The 14175-nt window shown below is 38.8% G+C and overlaps 2 protein-coding genes across 4 annotated transcripts in view; one reads left to right on the top strand and one right to left on the bottom strand.

The window, feature by feature from the left end:
- The window catches only part of LOC123971647 (glutathione hydrolase-like YwrD proenzyme), a 21024-nt gene extending 7004 nt beyond the window's left edge, over positions 1 to 14020 (bottom strand). The window contains exons 1-7 of one of the 3 annotated variants that reach the window (XM_046050611.1): positions 13960 to 14020; positions 5156 to 5278; positions 4019 to 4172; positions 3788 to 3941; positions 2267 to 2473; positions 308 to 460; positions 136 to 223 (exon numbers count right to left, since the gene is read on the bottom strand). In XM_046050611.1, coding sequence (XP_045906567.1) covers positions 136 to 223; positions 308 to 460; positions 2267 to 2473; positions 3788 to 3941; positions 4019 to 4172; positions 5156 to 5255 — 856 coding nt within the window. In that variant the 5' untranslated portion in view covers positions 5256 to 5278; positions 13960 to 14020. Of the gene's footprint in view, positions 1 to 135; positions 224 to 307; positions 461 to 2266; positions 2474 to 3787; positions 3942 to 4018; positions 4173 to 5155; positions 5430 to 13959 lie in introns of those variants that run through there. The other 2 variants (XM_046050610.1, XM_046050609.1) reach the window with 2 other exon arrangements.
- tm4sf4 (transmembrane 4 L six family member 4) lies at positions 7460 to 11945 on the top strand. Its single transcript, XM_046050612.1, has 5 exons — positions 7460 to 7977; positions 8550 to 8639; positions 9788 to 9936; positions 10388 to 10574; positions 11129 to 11945. The coding sequence occupies exons 1-5, from the start codon at positions 7807 to 7809 to the stop codon at positions 11144 to 11146; spliced, it is 615 nt and encodes a 204-aa protein (XP_045906568.1). The 5' UTR covers positions 7460 to 7806; the 3' UTR covers positions 11147 to 11945.
- Positions 14021 to 14175: the final 155 nt, after the last annotated feature.

Genomic DNA, 14175 nt, shown 5'->3' with positions numbered 1-14175 from the left:
GGGGGGGGGGGGGGGGGGGGGGGGGGGGGGGTATGAAATGAGCTGAACAGACTTATATAATCCACAGACTGTGAACAGTTTTAACTGGAACTACTTTCTACCAAAGAAATAGTCACTATGAATGCCAGGGAATACCTTTGAGAGGGAAGTGCTCAAGGATGTTGAGTAACAGCAAGGCAGTCAATCCCTGGCTATTAGGAGGAGGCTCCCACAGACGCACACCCTGAACACATAATGGAGTCATTCACTCTGCTGACCATATAATCAAAATACAGATACAATAATCAATTATGGTCGCTGACCTCACCTTGTATTCCGTGCTTATAGCGGTAATGACCTCACTCTCATGGCTGCTAAGGTCATCAAGGGTCATGACTCCACCATTTTGGTTGATGACATCAACGATTGCTTGGGCAACTCTGCCGTGGTAGAAAGCTGGTTTGCCACGCTCACCGAGATCCTGTCGATACACCGATCAATGAATCTATTCAGTCAATCAAGAGTTTATCTCTTTGCATTCTGCCATCCATCTACATGTTTCCAAACCACAGAACGAAACACACAAAAACATAGAAAACATGATGGAATGTCTAATCTGCGTATTGTGTATATCTACCAGTCTAATCAATATATTAAATTAACAGAATGGTGAGTGTGAACATATGATTTGTCAGCACAAGGAAGTAACACAAACGGTCATCCCTGTGGAATGACTGTTATGATGCCGTGGAAACAATTCATCAATGAAGCTGAGGTCATTGCTATTGTCTAAGGAAAGTGAGTGTGTGTGTGTGGAGGGGCATATGGGCGTACTTGGCAGTGTTCCTGCATTACTGCATTAGTGATGTGAGTGTTTGATGTGAGGTGGATCAATCAGTACATGCTTTCATGGTGACACATAAGCATACACAGACACAGTATACACAGTATTTATCCACATTCTAGTGAATCTCACTGACAGGAAACTACAGAATGAGTGTGGTTTTATGAATACTACATTGTCCACACACAATCACGGTCACACATTCACATACTCAACAGGAAAGTAGAAAATGTGCCACCTCCCTTAAAATAGTTTCAATGGAGAGTTGTGTTGTCACAGCACAACATCTAAATTATGTTTCAAAGAATATTCAGATGCACGTAAAAGTGTCACGTCAGGGTGAGTATACTCTGACAATTTCAGTTCCTTCAGAGTAATTTTTATTAGTAGTACAAATTCTGTGCAGTTTAACAATACATTGGCAATTTAAAGCTTTATACGGACATGACACACGAGAAAAGATTATGTCAAAATTCATATTTGACCTTAAGTGGTCTCAGTGATAATGTTGATTTATTCCATTACTTGCATACTGTCTGAAGTGCTGTATGAGACTGCATTGAGGCACAGTTGTGCTTTGAGCTAAATGCAAATGTCAACGCTAAAATGCTCACAATGACGATGATAACATATAAGCAGGTGGATGAGGCTCATAGGAATGTAATTTTGTCATAAACCAAAAAAACTGACCTGCTGGTGGTGCTCGATGAAACGTTATGGGATCAGTGGGATTAATCTAATGGGGACCATGAATTTCTGTACATAATATCATGGTATTTCAGTCTGGACCAAAGTAGCGGACCAACCAACTGCCAGACAGACAGACCCATATTGCTATCCCTAGTTGGCTATGGTCAGTTTGAATTCATGTTTACAGTGGATTTTTATGTTGGGAAAAATATATTACAGATGATTTTTATAATACATTTCTTTATCACATCCACCTATAATCTTACTTCTTTTCTTCTTTGCACTCCTTCTTTTTTGTTTCAGCCGTCCCTCTTTCTTTTTCTTTTGACCGTTTCAGCTTTGCATTTCTATCATCTCTCTGTCTGCATTTCCTTCCCCTCCGCCCTTCCCTCTCTGTCTGCCTCATTTGATATCCTCCCTACTTTGTCCACCCCAGCACAAGCTATATTCCTCCCTCCCCCTATCTATCTTGTTTTCCTTCTATATTGAGTCCAGTACGCTAATGAGTTCATTACCCGCCATGCCCCTGGGTCCATCCAAGGTCTTCCTATATAGAAGGCTAAGTCAAGTTTAGAAAAAGCAAACAAGCCACAGGGAGGACGTGGAACCAGCACAATAGTTTCTCTGGGGTTCTACATTGTTCTGTTTCCTTCTGTCGAAATAACATGAGTTCACAAACAAATGGCCCAGTGCTCCTCAAATGACCTGTGAAAGTTGGCCATGTGTTTTTTGTGTGTTATTTCAAGGATTTACCTTCAGGGTCTGGGCCAGGGAAGGGTTTCTGAATACTTGTCCACATTTGGGTGCATGACCATCAATTAGCAGGTCTCCACCTAGTTCCTTCCCAGCGTCTCTCAGAGCAGACACCCCGTTCGCCCACTGGTGAGCTGTCACCTCGGCAACAGGAAACCCCACCTCTGCAAGCTCCGCCGCCCCACTCAGCACCTCCTGCAAGGACAGCTATGGAAACAGGGAGAGGAAAGAAACCACTCTAAGCAAGAAGTAGGAGTTACTGTTTTGAGAATAAATATATGTAGAGACTAAAACTGTTGTAATTTCCTCTGAGGGAGTTCCACACAGAAAACATTTAATTGTTAGCAATCTGTGAAAATGAGAGGATACAGGAGGACTTTATGACAAGGTGTTTTTCACTTTTCTTATGTGCCAAAATCCCCTTAATATTCACTACTTTAGTTAACAGTTAATAGTTTCCAAAACACATTCTCATAATGCAAAATAAACAATAGAGAGCATGTTGTATTTATCTGAGAAAAAGTGAGTCATACCTCTAATTCAAAACACTATTTTCGTTGATTTCTCCTTCTATAATTGTTAAATGCTGGTTCAGTATACTGTGTATAGTATATTTGTGATTGTACATAGGTAAAGAAAGTTATGAAATTGTGAATGGGAAATATAGGAGAAGCCCTATGCAAATTAATGAAAAATCTTATGACATTTTTGATTTTGAATTACGCCCAGCAGAAGACTAAGTGGACATGCTATACAAAGAGAGAATGCAATTTTAAAACCCTGTAAAACATTAATATTCATTTTAATTAAAGGCACTGGCACCACATCAAGTCTGTGAGACCATTTCATTTTTCCATTTTATTGCTGAATTCTGCCTGCAAGTTAAGATTTTCCCTTTTTTGGAGGAATTTTATCATTTTTTACTGCAACCCCAGGTTGATCTGGGGAACAGAGAGATTGTTTCTGTGATTAATGTCACTGCTTTACACCTGCAAAGAGAAAGATGTTGTTCTCCAGGAACACAATCTCAAGCAGACAAGTAGTTCAGCGTAGCTTTTGATTGAAATGTAGTGTTGACAAATCCACTGGAGTTTTCTGCTGTGTAAAAGGGGCCCCCTGGCAAAGAGCAACCAGATCAGTGGCCCCCAATAGTTTAAGTTTGAGCCATATTTTAAAATCTTGCAATCATTTTCATGGACTTGTAGAAACCCTACCTAAGATGGCTACGTCACTGTTGTTTTCACTATCCACAGAACCCAATGATTGTTACTTTGTCCACTCCTTGTTTATATTTCCTTGATTCACCTCGTTCAACACCACTGTTTAGATCACACTTAAGAGTCGAGAGTCCTACTTCCAGATATGGTTGGTGGTGTTTTTCAGTATGGTTCCTATTGCAGTGTTTACGGTTAGGATGTTTATGTCTTGTAAATTATTATGTTAGATGGGCTTTTGGCTACCTGGTGTTGCATCAAACACAGTTCTACACAGTTGGATACAAGAACACAAACACAGCTACACCTTGTTACTGCCAAACAGCTGTACGGTATCACACCAGCATGCAGGGGCCCCTGGTACAGTAACATTCAAGGCATCATAAGGTGGAGGAGGGGCCTCCGCAGTGTAACCACGTGCTTCCAGGAAGTCCAGTGTCTGAGCTCTGGGCGAACGACCACTGAGGAAACAGAGAGAGGCTTAGCTAATCATTCTGTATTGTGAAGACAACAACATCAGAGAGAGAAGAGTCGCCACCTGCCGTTAATTGCTCGGATCTCGCCAGTGTTTTCGTTGTAGAACAAGCAGAAGGCATCTCCGCCCGGACCGGTGCTGCCTGGCTCTGTTACCGCCAGGGCTGCTGCCATGGCAACTGCAGCATCTGCTGCATTACCACCACGCTTCAAGATGTCTGGACACAACAAATACATATCCATGTGTGATTAATGTCATGGACTCACAATAGCTTTCCTAGCCTAAATTAACCGTACCAGTATGTTTTAGCTAAATCAGACCTAAATACTGAATATTACTTTCCTGCTAGTGCAGCAAAGCCCTTTTAAATTAATCTGCATTACCTTACAATGAGGATAAGCAAGTAGCCTGTACACTAATTTTTATATCATTTTTTTTTTTTTTTTTACCATTAAAGGAAACCATTGGCTGCCTTGACTGGGAGGGAAATATATGAAAAATCTTAAACACTACACCATACACTGAGCAATTTACTGTAGTATAGGCGACAGCTGAAACAATTAAATAATCGATTGCCAGAAAATGAATCAACTATTTTAATGATTGACTCATCCTCTCTGCCTTTTCTCAAGCAAACTTTTGCTAAAACGTCCAGGTTCTCAAATATGAGTATTTGCCGCCTGTATTTCTCTAAGGCTAATATCATGGTAAGCCTAATATCTTTTTGTTTTCGACTGTTGTTGGTTGGACAAAACAAGATTAATGACTAGACAAGGTACAAAGTACAAGGTAAATTTAATTGTCATTTTACAACAGGGTTGTATAATGAGATGACGATTGTACTTTTTCCTCTAAGCTACTTACAAAGCAAACTTTATACAAAAATTATAATATTATATATTCAATTCAATTTTATTTATATAGCGCCAAATCACAACAACAGTTATCTCACAGCGCTTTTCATAAAAGAGCAGGTCTAGACCGTACTCTGTGATGATATTTACAGAAGCCCAACAGTTATATATATAGCCTACATAAATAAACTATTTTGTCATGTCTGTCCTTTGTGTTGCAAAATCTATGGTGTTTTTTTTCTGATTTTATATGTTGAGATTTTGAAAAATTAACAAAATTCATGCATAAAAACAAAAAAATTGTGAAACTCTCTGGGGAGATTCATTTTTGCAGTGTACCACTCACCAAGTCCAATATTTGAAGCTAGCGACTGGCTGGACGCCACACAGCCGTGTAAACACACCACAGGAGACCGACGAGAGGAGAAAGTCAACTCGGTGCCCATCCCGCTTTAACTACCAGCGACTGCTGGCATCAACTGGACAAAACAAACGGGACAAAATTAAACCTTTATTGGACTTTCAACTTAGGATCGGTTACTCGGGCATCGATTGGGTAAGCTCAACTAGGACGGCAGAAAAGACGACCCAATCCCCTCGTCCGCACCTTTTTATACAGTCTATGGTCCACACTCACAGACTTTGAGGCGCGTTCCCGGTAAGTCCGTGAGAGTTTAGGGCTGTCCCACTGTCAAATCGTCAAGTGCGCGAGGGCTCTCTCGCGGACATTTTGAGCCCTTTTTGAGCCCTTTTCGTAAGTCCGCATTTCTGCAGACTTTGCCTGAGGGAATTGCCCACAGTTCATAGCGTTGTGACGTGAAACACGGGGGTTACCCATAGACTGAATAGGGGACACCCGGAAGCGAGAGAAATATCACGGCAAATCTGCCTTATAAGAAGAAGAACAGTAAACAAACAAGCATGGACAACAGTGCTGATTTTTTTTGAAAATTGTTTGAATTTTTCTCAACATAGATTTAAGATGATACAGGACAGAACACATGAAGTGTGAAACCTTATTACACACTTAGTTTATTCAACTATTTATTTTAGTATTTGCTTAATGATGCTGTTTTGACCGTTGATTATTGACAAATGCAGATTGACATTTACCTCTCCTCCACACTGTAGGACAAAAGCCTGCAATACCTAAAAATCAGGCAAAAACATAAAGTGTGCAAGGTGTTTCAGCTTCCTCAAGGTAACGTGATAATGTGGCAAAGTGTTGCCCTGTTTACAGCATTTTGAGCCCTTGCAGCCTCTTGCACTCAATCACTTTCCAAGTGACCTCAGTAAAGTCTGTGAGGGTTCAGGGCTTAGGGGGGACACTGGGATTGGGACGAGCATATAGAAGCAGATGACAGATCACATTGATGGATGCTGAGGTTTCATCATCAGAAATTAATTCTAAACGCTACATTTCAGACGACAAATTCAAAAGTAAAATAGACATAACCATACACATTGATGCATTTGGATGAAATGCTCATGTGCACCGAAAGCTAAAATCCAAGTTTTTAGAATCAGACAATCTAGTACAGTGATTCTCAAACAGGGATACATTTCTGCAGTTGTCAGGGGGTATGTGGAAAAAAAATTAATAATATATATCTACATATTTTTGTTTAGGAGAAAAATCAACAACCTACCAACTATGGTAGTCTGCACAATACATGCCTCGGTTTTCCACCAACCTGAGTCAACTGTAAGTTTATTAAAACTGCAGGAATACTAGTATGAAAAATTAAATGTGAAGTGTTAAAACAACCAGGTTGTGCCACTCCAAGTAGTACAAATGCAAACTTGGCCAAAAACACCATAAAGCCATCCCATCTATCAAAGGAGTATGATAAAGGGGTACTCGGGCCCTTCTGATATGGCTGTGGGGGTCTATTGGATAAAAAAGGTTAGGAAACACTGATCTAGTAGCCTAAATAGTTTAGAGATACACAGTCTATTGATGGATAGCAGAAATTCTTAGGAACGATAACGTTGCCAATTGTGTTCAAGTTAAGTTCAAGTTTAGCTGAAATTAGATTTAATTTCCTCAGTGTCAAAATGTCTTAAAAGTAAAAGGAGGGAGCAGAAGTTTTAAGTCATTCTGGTCAGACAGTCGGGCATTAAACCTTCTGGGTGAGGTGTGGGAAGAGTAATTTTTATGGTGCTAGATGTTAACTTTTTTTGGTTCTTTTTTTTTTTTTTTTTTTTTACTCAAAAATGTAAATACAAAAACATGATCTTTGTTTAATCACGAAGACTTATTTTGGAGACCAAAAGCCAGGATTTGATCCAAACCAATTTACTGTTCGGTTAAATGACTCATATAGGTGTATGAAAAGTGTATGCAAACAAAATTCGTGTTACTGACTAAACCCGTGGTAGGTGCAAATCAGCCATGAGGGCCCTGCTGTATCGACTAATTCTCTGTCACTTCCTCTGTCACCATGTACACAAAACACATGGTAGAACATTAACCACTGTCTTCACCAGGGTGTCTGTGTGCGCACACAGGTATGTAATCCTTCATTGATGGCTGTGTGTGTGTGTGTGTGTGTGTGTGTTAGACAGGTGGGGTGGAGGTGGGGGGGTATAAAGGCTCAACTACAGCATCAACCATCATGAGAAACAAGACAGGTGAGGCAGACAGTATCATTTAGATGATTCAGTAAAGTGGACAGAGCTTTTTGAATAACAACCAAGCTTAAGAGATGTAAGAAGACTTTTTTAGGAGGTGTTGAGAAGCTGCATTTAGAGATATATATAAAGCCAACGGGTTTGGTGTTATGTCAAATTCTAACAACTGAACTTCGAGTGGACAAAAACAGGACCAGTACATTTTTAAGTACATTTTTAGAACCAAAACACCCTTGCTTTGTCAGTTCGAGATAATTTAATTGACTGATTTGATCAACCTCGGTGGAGTTTTGAAGCCCACAAGATACTTTTAAAACCCGCGGAGTTGTTACTAGTACAGGAGGTTGACGCATCAGTGTCAGCATGTGTTCAGGCGGCTTTGCCAAGTGTCTGGGGATCACTTTGATGCCTCTGACCATCGTGTGTGTGCTGTGTAACATCCTGCTCTTCTTCCCTGGTGGAAAGTCTGTGGACAGCGAACATATCACAGAGCAAGTATGGTACTTTGGAGGCATTCTGGGATCTGGAGTGCTGGTGAGTACGTTAAAATTACTGTTGTCTGTTCATCAGTCCAGAACCTAAATATATTCAGCTTACTATGAAATTTAAAAAAAGCAAATATTCACAATTAAGAAGCTGCAACTGAGGATGTTTTTGCCAGTTTTCCTGGGGGAAAAAACGAATTAACTGATCAATTAATCAACTAATTGTTTCAATTCTAACTGTATGAATACAGTTGTGTTTGTGAAAGAGGTAATGATCTCATTAGGTTACAGTTAGTTCACATTAGAAATATTGGAAAGACAACACAATACCATCAAAGAAATTATTAAGAATCAGTTTTATAAATGTGCGTAGAATGATAGATCAGATATGATTTAGTATTTTTCAAAGTATTCTGATTGCATACTTGCAGAAAAATGTGTCAACCCCAGTGAGAGTTGGTGCTGCTTTAACAAATGGCAAGTTTAGGAACTACCGTAATTATATAATACTGTATACCTTAATGATTATGGTGGGACAGTTAAATTTCCTCCTGCAAACAGCAGATGAACAAATAGTTCATTATACTAAACTGTTTTATTGTATGTGTGTGTGTGTGACAGATGATCTTCCCAGCTCTGGTCTTCATGGGTCTGAAGAACAATGACTGCTGCGGTTGCTGTGGCAATGAAAGCTGTGGGCGGCGATTTGCGGTGCAGAGATGTTTCACTGTTTCACTGTTTCACTTCTCACCATAATGATATAATCATTTACAGCTGTGGCTTTCAAAAGTTGGGCGAGGATCCTAAGGAGGCTCACAAGACAGGAAGATTAGAATGGGTCCCAAAATAATTCTGCAGAAACTGGTGTTTTATTTTGGTTGGGGGAATGTGACGTTAAACAAAGTATTTACACGTCCCAGTATGCTAGGGTAGGCTCAATAAAACACTGATTATTAGGAAGTTAGCCAACAATGTAAAGTTTGCCTAAGGGCTGTCAGAATGCAAAATACGAGGACACTGAAATGGAAGAAGCTAAATGATATTTATTTTTCATTAATTATTATCATGTGCACCTCAAACTGTCAAAATGTCTTCGTCTATTAAACCTGCCTGTTGCTAATGCAGATGAGGGTCTGTGGCTATTTTAGTGTAGTGGCCATAATCAGAAGTGCAAATCACCTGACACCCAAGGACCCAGAAAGTATTTTTTCTGTATGCATCCTTTACAAAAGTCACCCATTAAAACAGACATTGCATGCGTACAGGCACTCAGCCAGTGAACAACCTGCGCAGGAAGAAGAACTTGAATTTTTATTAATTTTAATTTATCAATTAATTTCCCCAAAGATTAGTATTGGGTATCCTGCCACCTAAAACATGTCTGTGGTTATGGTTTATTTAGCTTTCTTTTATTACTTTTAATGGATTTTATGCGAAACACACTTATACATTCACACACATATTGATGAGATTTGATTACTGTCACAAGAAATTCCTCTGATGGGAGTTTCACATGACTTTATCACACAGAGCCCGTATTGTTCCCGTACAGACACACATACTGATCGATACATCAGAAATGTGTAAGTGTGAGAGTGTGTATGGGGGTCCAGGAAAGAATCAGCAAACAAAAGTTGCGCGTGCGTGCACACACACACACACACACACACACACACACACACACACACACACACCATCTCAGTAGCTCTGTGTTGGCCATTATCTGTTTGTGACCCTCAGCCTGTGCTCCGTACACAGAGAATAACTTCATTGTTGTCACAGACGCTCACACCGAGAGATGTTAAAGGTATTTTTATTTATTGATTCCCAATATGAGTAACCGTTCTCTCTCTCTGTAGATGCTGAGTTCCATACTGTTTGCAGCTGTGGGTGTTTTGGGGGCTGGTTACTCAGTTGTAGTTTCTGCCGTGGCCATAAACCACGGACCCGAGTGTGTGATTTCCATTTACGGCACAAACAAGACATGGGACACTCCTTTTTCGAATGGGTAAGACACACAGCCCTACTAAAACTTAGACTTCTAGAAGTACCTGTATAAATATTACTTTTCCTAATTAGAACTAGTTTTTGTTAAAGAAGTAATTTGACATTTTGGAAAATATGCTTATTCGCTTTCCTGCTGATAGTTACATGAGAAGAGTGAAACCACTCTCAGGTGTGCACATCAACTATGGAGCTAGAGCTGCGGGTCATTTAGCTTAGCTTAGTTTAAAGGGGGATACAGACAGCCTGGCTCTGTCTAAATTTAGAAAAATATACCAATATGACAACCTCACAAGTCATTGCACCAGGCCACAAACAATCTGGTGCATAACCTCCAGTGTAACCCAAAGTTTTGTCATTTTTACTTTCAACCATTGTGCTCACTCAATAATTAACCTGTTCTTCACCTGTTTTAAGTGTTTACAGATAATCTCTTGCTGTCCCTCCATTTCCAGTGACTACCTGACCAACAAAACTGCCTGGTCGCTTTGTTTAGAGCCAGCCAACGTGGTGTCCTGGCATCTCTCTCTGTTCTCTGTGCTGCTGGTCATGGGTTTAATCCAGATGGGGCTGTGCGCTGTGCAGGTGGTGAACGGCCTGCTGGCAGCTCTGTGTGGGGACTGCTGTGGCTGCTGTGGAGGGGTCAGTATCTAAATCTGAGATGAGATGAGTTCAGTAGAGTCTATTTATGAGATGAATTTGATATTTTTGAAGGGAAATCTGAATTCAACCCTCATTTCTGTTACTATATTATTCTCATTATTATACTATACTACTATTGATTTTTGTGTCCGTAGTAGGCTAATAGTCCATTATGTCGCTAAAACTACAGAAATAAAAGATACATGGGTGAGATAATAACTGTAGACGTTTTATTGCTGTAACATTCTTTTTATAATAGCTTCTTTGCCAAAAGTAAAGCAAATGATCTCAATTATACTTAAATAGTAAATTTTAGCCTACTACAAAAGATAAAACAGTAGATGAGGCTTTATGATGTTTGACAGAAAGTAAAAAAAAAGCATGCTTACAGTAGGTACCTGGTAAAATTTAAATAATACATATATTTCCCATTTAATTCCAGTTTTGATACATGGTTGAGGTTGTAAATGGTAATTGGCTTGAGGAGTGGTGTTAGTAAACAGTGATAAATTAGATTTATTTTAGCAAATCACTTAAAAATGTTTTTCTTTCAGAGCGATGGAGCCGTCTGAGCACTTCCTACATCTGAGAGTTTGAAGGCGGCTGGTTCCTGTGTTTATTCTGTTTCTAGAGGATGACAGTAGTTTATTGCTTTGTTCCATAGCTATACATTTCAGCACAAGAGCTCATTCATTACATTGTGTGTATAACTAACAACACTGGTGAAATGACAGAGCTCTACTTTTTAGCAAACACTAATGAGCCCACCGTCTCTTTATTTAATCTGAATCTGCTGTTTGTTTTGGCTAACAATAAAGAGCCTATTTTTTAAATATGTATGAGAAGCAGATGGGATCATGAGGAAGGATAAGACCTTGCTGTTGGTTTAAATGTTTTTTTTTTTCTTATCTAGTCAAGCTTAAACAATGGTGTTTGAAAAATGAATAGTCCTCTTTCAAAGTTATATTGATAGATATAGATAATATAAAAAAAATAAAAAATAGATAAGAGATATTGAGTTACAGATATTTCTGTTGCATGACTGCTCCCTGCTGGGGATTTTGGTGTTGGACGCCATCAAACTTATTGTACTTCTCAGTAACAAAGGTTGCTAATAGAATCAAAAATACTGAAACAGAATTCTTTTATTTCAAAATGCAATAAATAAACGCTCATTGTTACAGGAAGATTGGAGGTGTGTTTTTTCTGTCACAGAAAAATATGTTAAATGTAAACATGACATTTACTGTTGCCAAATTACTCACTGTCATTGGACTTTTTTCGCTTCTCTTTCAAAGACACCTACATAGGTCTTCTTGTGATGCACTAACATGTGTAATGTGTTAATAAAGAAAATCTTCTGTAAATGAATGATCTGATTCCATGGTTAGTGCTTACAGTTATTTTTACATACATGTGCCCGGTAAAACACCCAGCCAGACACGTTCTAATTATTTATATATATAATATATAAAATTATAATTAAATATTATAGTGCATATTTCCTATTTAATTCCAGATTTGACATTTGGTTGGTACTGTAAATGACCGGCTTGGGGACTGGTGTTAGTAAACAGGGATGGATTTAACTTTCCTTAGTAAATCACATGAACATGTTGATAATATTTGTCTTTCAGAGCGCTGGAACGGTCTGAGCACTTCCTACAGCTGTGAGAGTCTGAAGGTGGCTGGGTTCTGTGTAACTGTGATTACCTTTTGGCCAAAACAATGAATAAATACTCAGTATTTCACCACCAGAATTTTTTTGATATTGGGAAATAAAACACTTAATTTTATGGTTTAAGTTTAATGACAAATAACTATATAATCTGGTACTAATTACAGGGAAATCAGAGAACGTTCTGAGACAGCTATTTGAGTTAGTTGGTTTGATTGTGTTAACTATATGCAGTTGTTGAAATTCCTTGAAACAGCTGTCCCATTTAAACAAATAATGCAGCAATTTAAGTTTGAAAAATCCAGATATTAAATAAAAAAGCTGGAATATTGTCAGTATATCCTGACTACAGCTCAGATTTTCATGTATTTAAACCACTTAAACAAATTCAGAATTTGCCATTATACATTTCCTCATACACATTTACTACATTTAAACTGCTCTAAAGTGAAGGACAAAAGTCACAAACTGAACATGTACTCGTTAATCAGTCCTGCTAATCGATGACTGTTTTCACTGTAATGCAGGGGTGTGCACAGACATTTTGGTGGGCAGGGGCTCAAGTGAAAAAAAGGGCATTTTTTTAAACAAGACAAATATATTAACTCAACAAATTTTTACTTTTCTACAAAATAATCAGTTCACACAGAGACCACGGTCTTCTTTAGTATTCACTAGGTTTATCACAGGAGCAGGCGACAGCAAAGGAAACTATGCCACAATGTGCATGTTTTCTATGCTACTAGTTTCAAGTATATTTTTATGACATAGTTTCATTAATAAGTTGTTCACAAGCCAATAAAATGTTTCAATTCTTTTGGTGTTATTGGAATACATAACACTTCACATAAATCTTCACACTAAACTGTGGCATTGGGCTGCAGGCATAATTAAAATAAATGTTAATTAAATATTACATTTTTAACATTACATTGTTAATTATATTACATTTACCATGCACACACGCACACACACACACACACACAATAACTGATGGTGACATGGACTTAGTTTCACATTTGAGGGAGGGCTGTCTGTATTATATAAGGATTTATCAGCATACAACAAACTAATAGAATGGAGAGTTATTAGATGAGGAGCCGACCATCAAAACTAGGAATCTACTCTTTAAGGCACTTTTTCATGGAGTGGTCAATTTTGAGACTTTGGTCTATTTTGTTTCCATGTCTTCTTTTACTCTAATGGAAATAAAACTTAAAGAATACACATTTAGATGGTGTTGGTTTTAAGTCTAATAACCTCGGTCTATTTGCATCTGTAGATTTATTCTATATTAACCAAAACAAGCTAATCTGCATATTTACACAGCACATTTCAGAAAAAATACTCTTGATGTAAGTCATTAACTGGGGAAGTTCTGTGGTGATATGCTTTATGTTATTTTCCTTATCCCATTCACCTGCAGTGACTTGTCAAATGCGTGCAAATTAGCGCCTAATTTGCATATCAATGTGGCGATTGTGATGACGTTATTAGACACAAATGTTACTGTGTTCACCTGTAGTGACTCCACCAGTACATGAGGTTGTAAGGCCATGAGATGTTGCCTTAGCCAAACTTCAGCTAACTTATTAGCTCAGCTCATGAGTCCATGCGTTAGCAAGACATAGGCCTATACTGTCTTCTGTTTAATTAGCGGTAAACTCGAGGCACTGGTAGTTTAGTCTTTTGTTCATCACCACTCACCTCCACACAAGCCAAGAAAAACACCGCTGGGAGAGAAGCTGGAGGGGCTGCAGTCTGTCTGTCTGTCTGTCTGTGTGCTGCTGCAGTGAGATGCGGGGAGAGAGAGAGAGAGCATCGGAACTCCAAAGGCTCATCTTCCGACCTGATAGCCTATTTAGATTTTTCCCCCAATAAATATATTTGTTTGACAGGGAATCTGCTCGCAAACAGGAATAA

This window comes from Micropterus dolomieu, linkage group LG05 (genome assembly GCF_021292245.1).
Source record: "Micropterus dolomieu isolate WLL.071019.BEF.003 ecotype Adirondacks linkage group LG05, ASM2129224v1, whole genome shotgun sequence".
NCBI lineage: Eukaryota > Metazoa > Chordata > Actinopteri > Centrarchiformes > Centrarchidae > Micropterus > Micropterus dolomieu.
Note: the sequence above shows the minus strand (reverse complement) of the source record. Positions and strands in the feature narration are given on the sequence as shown.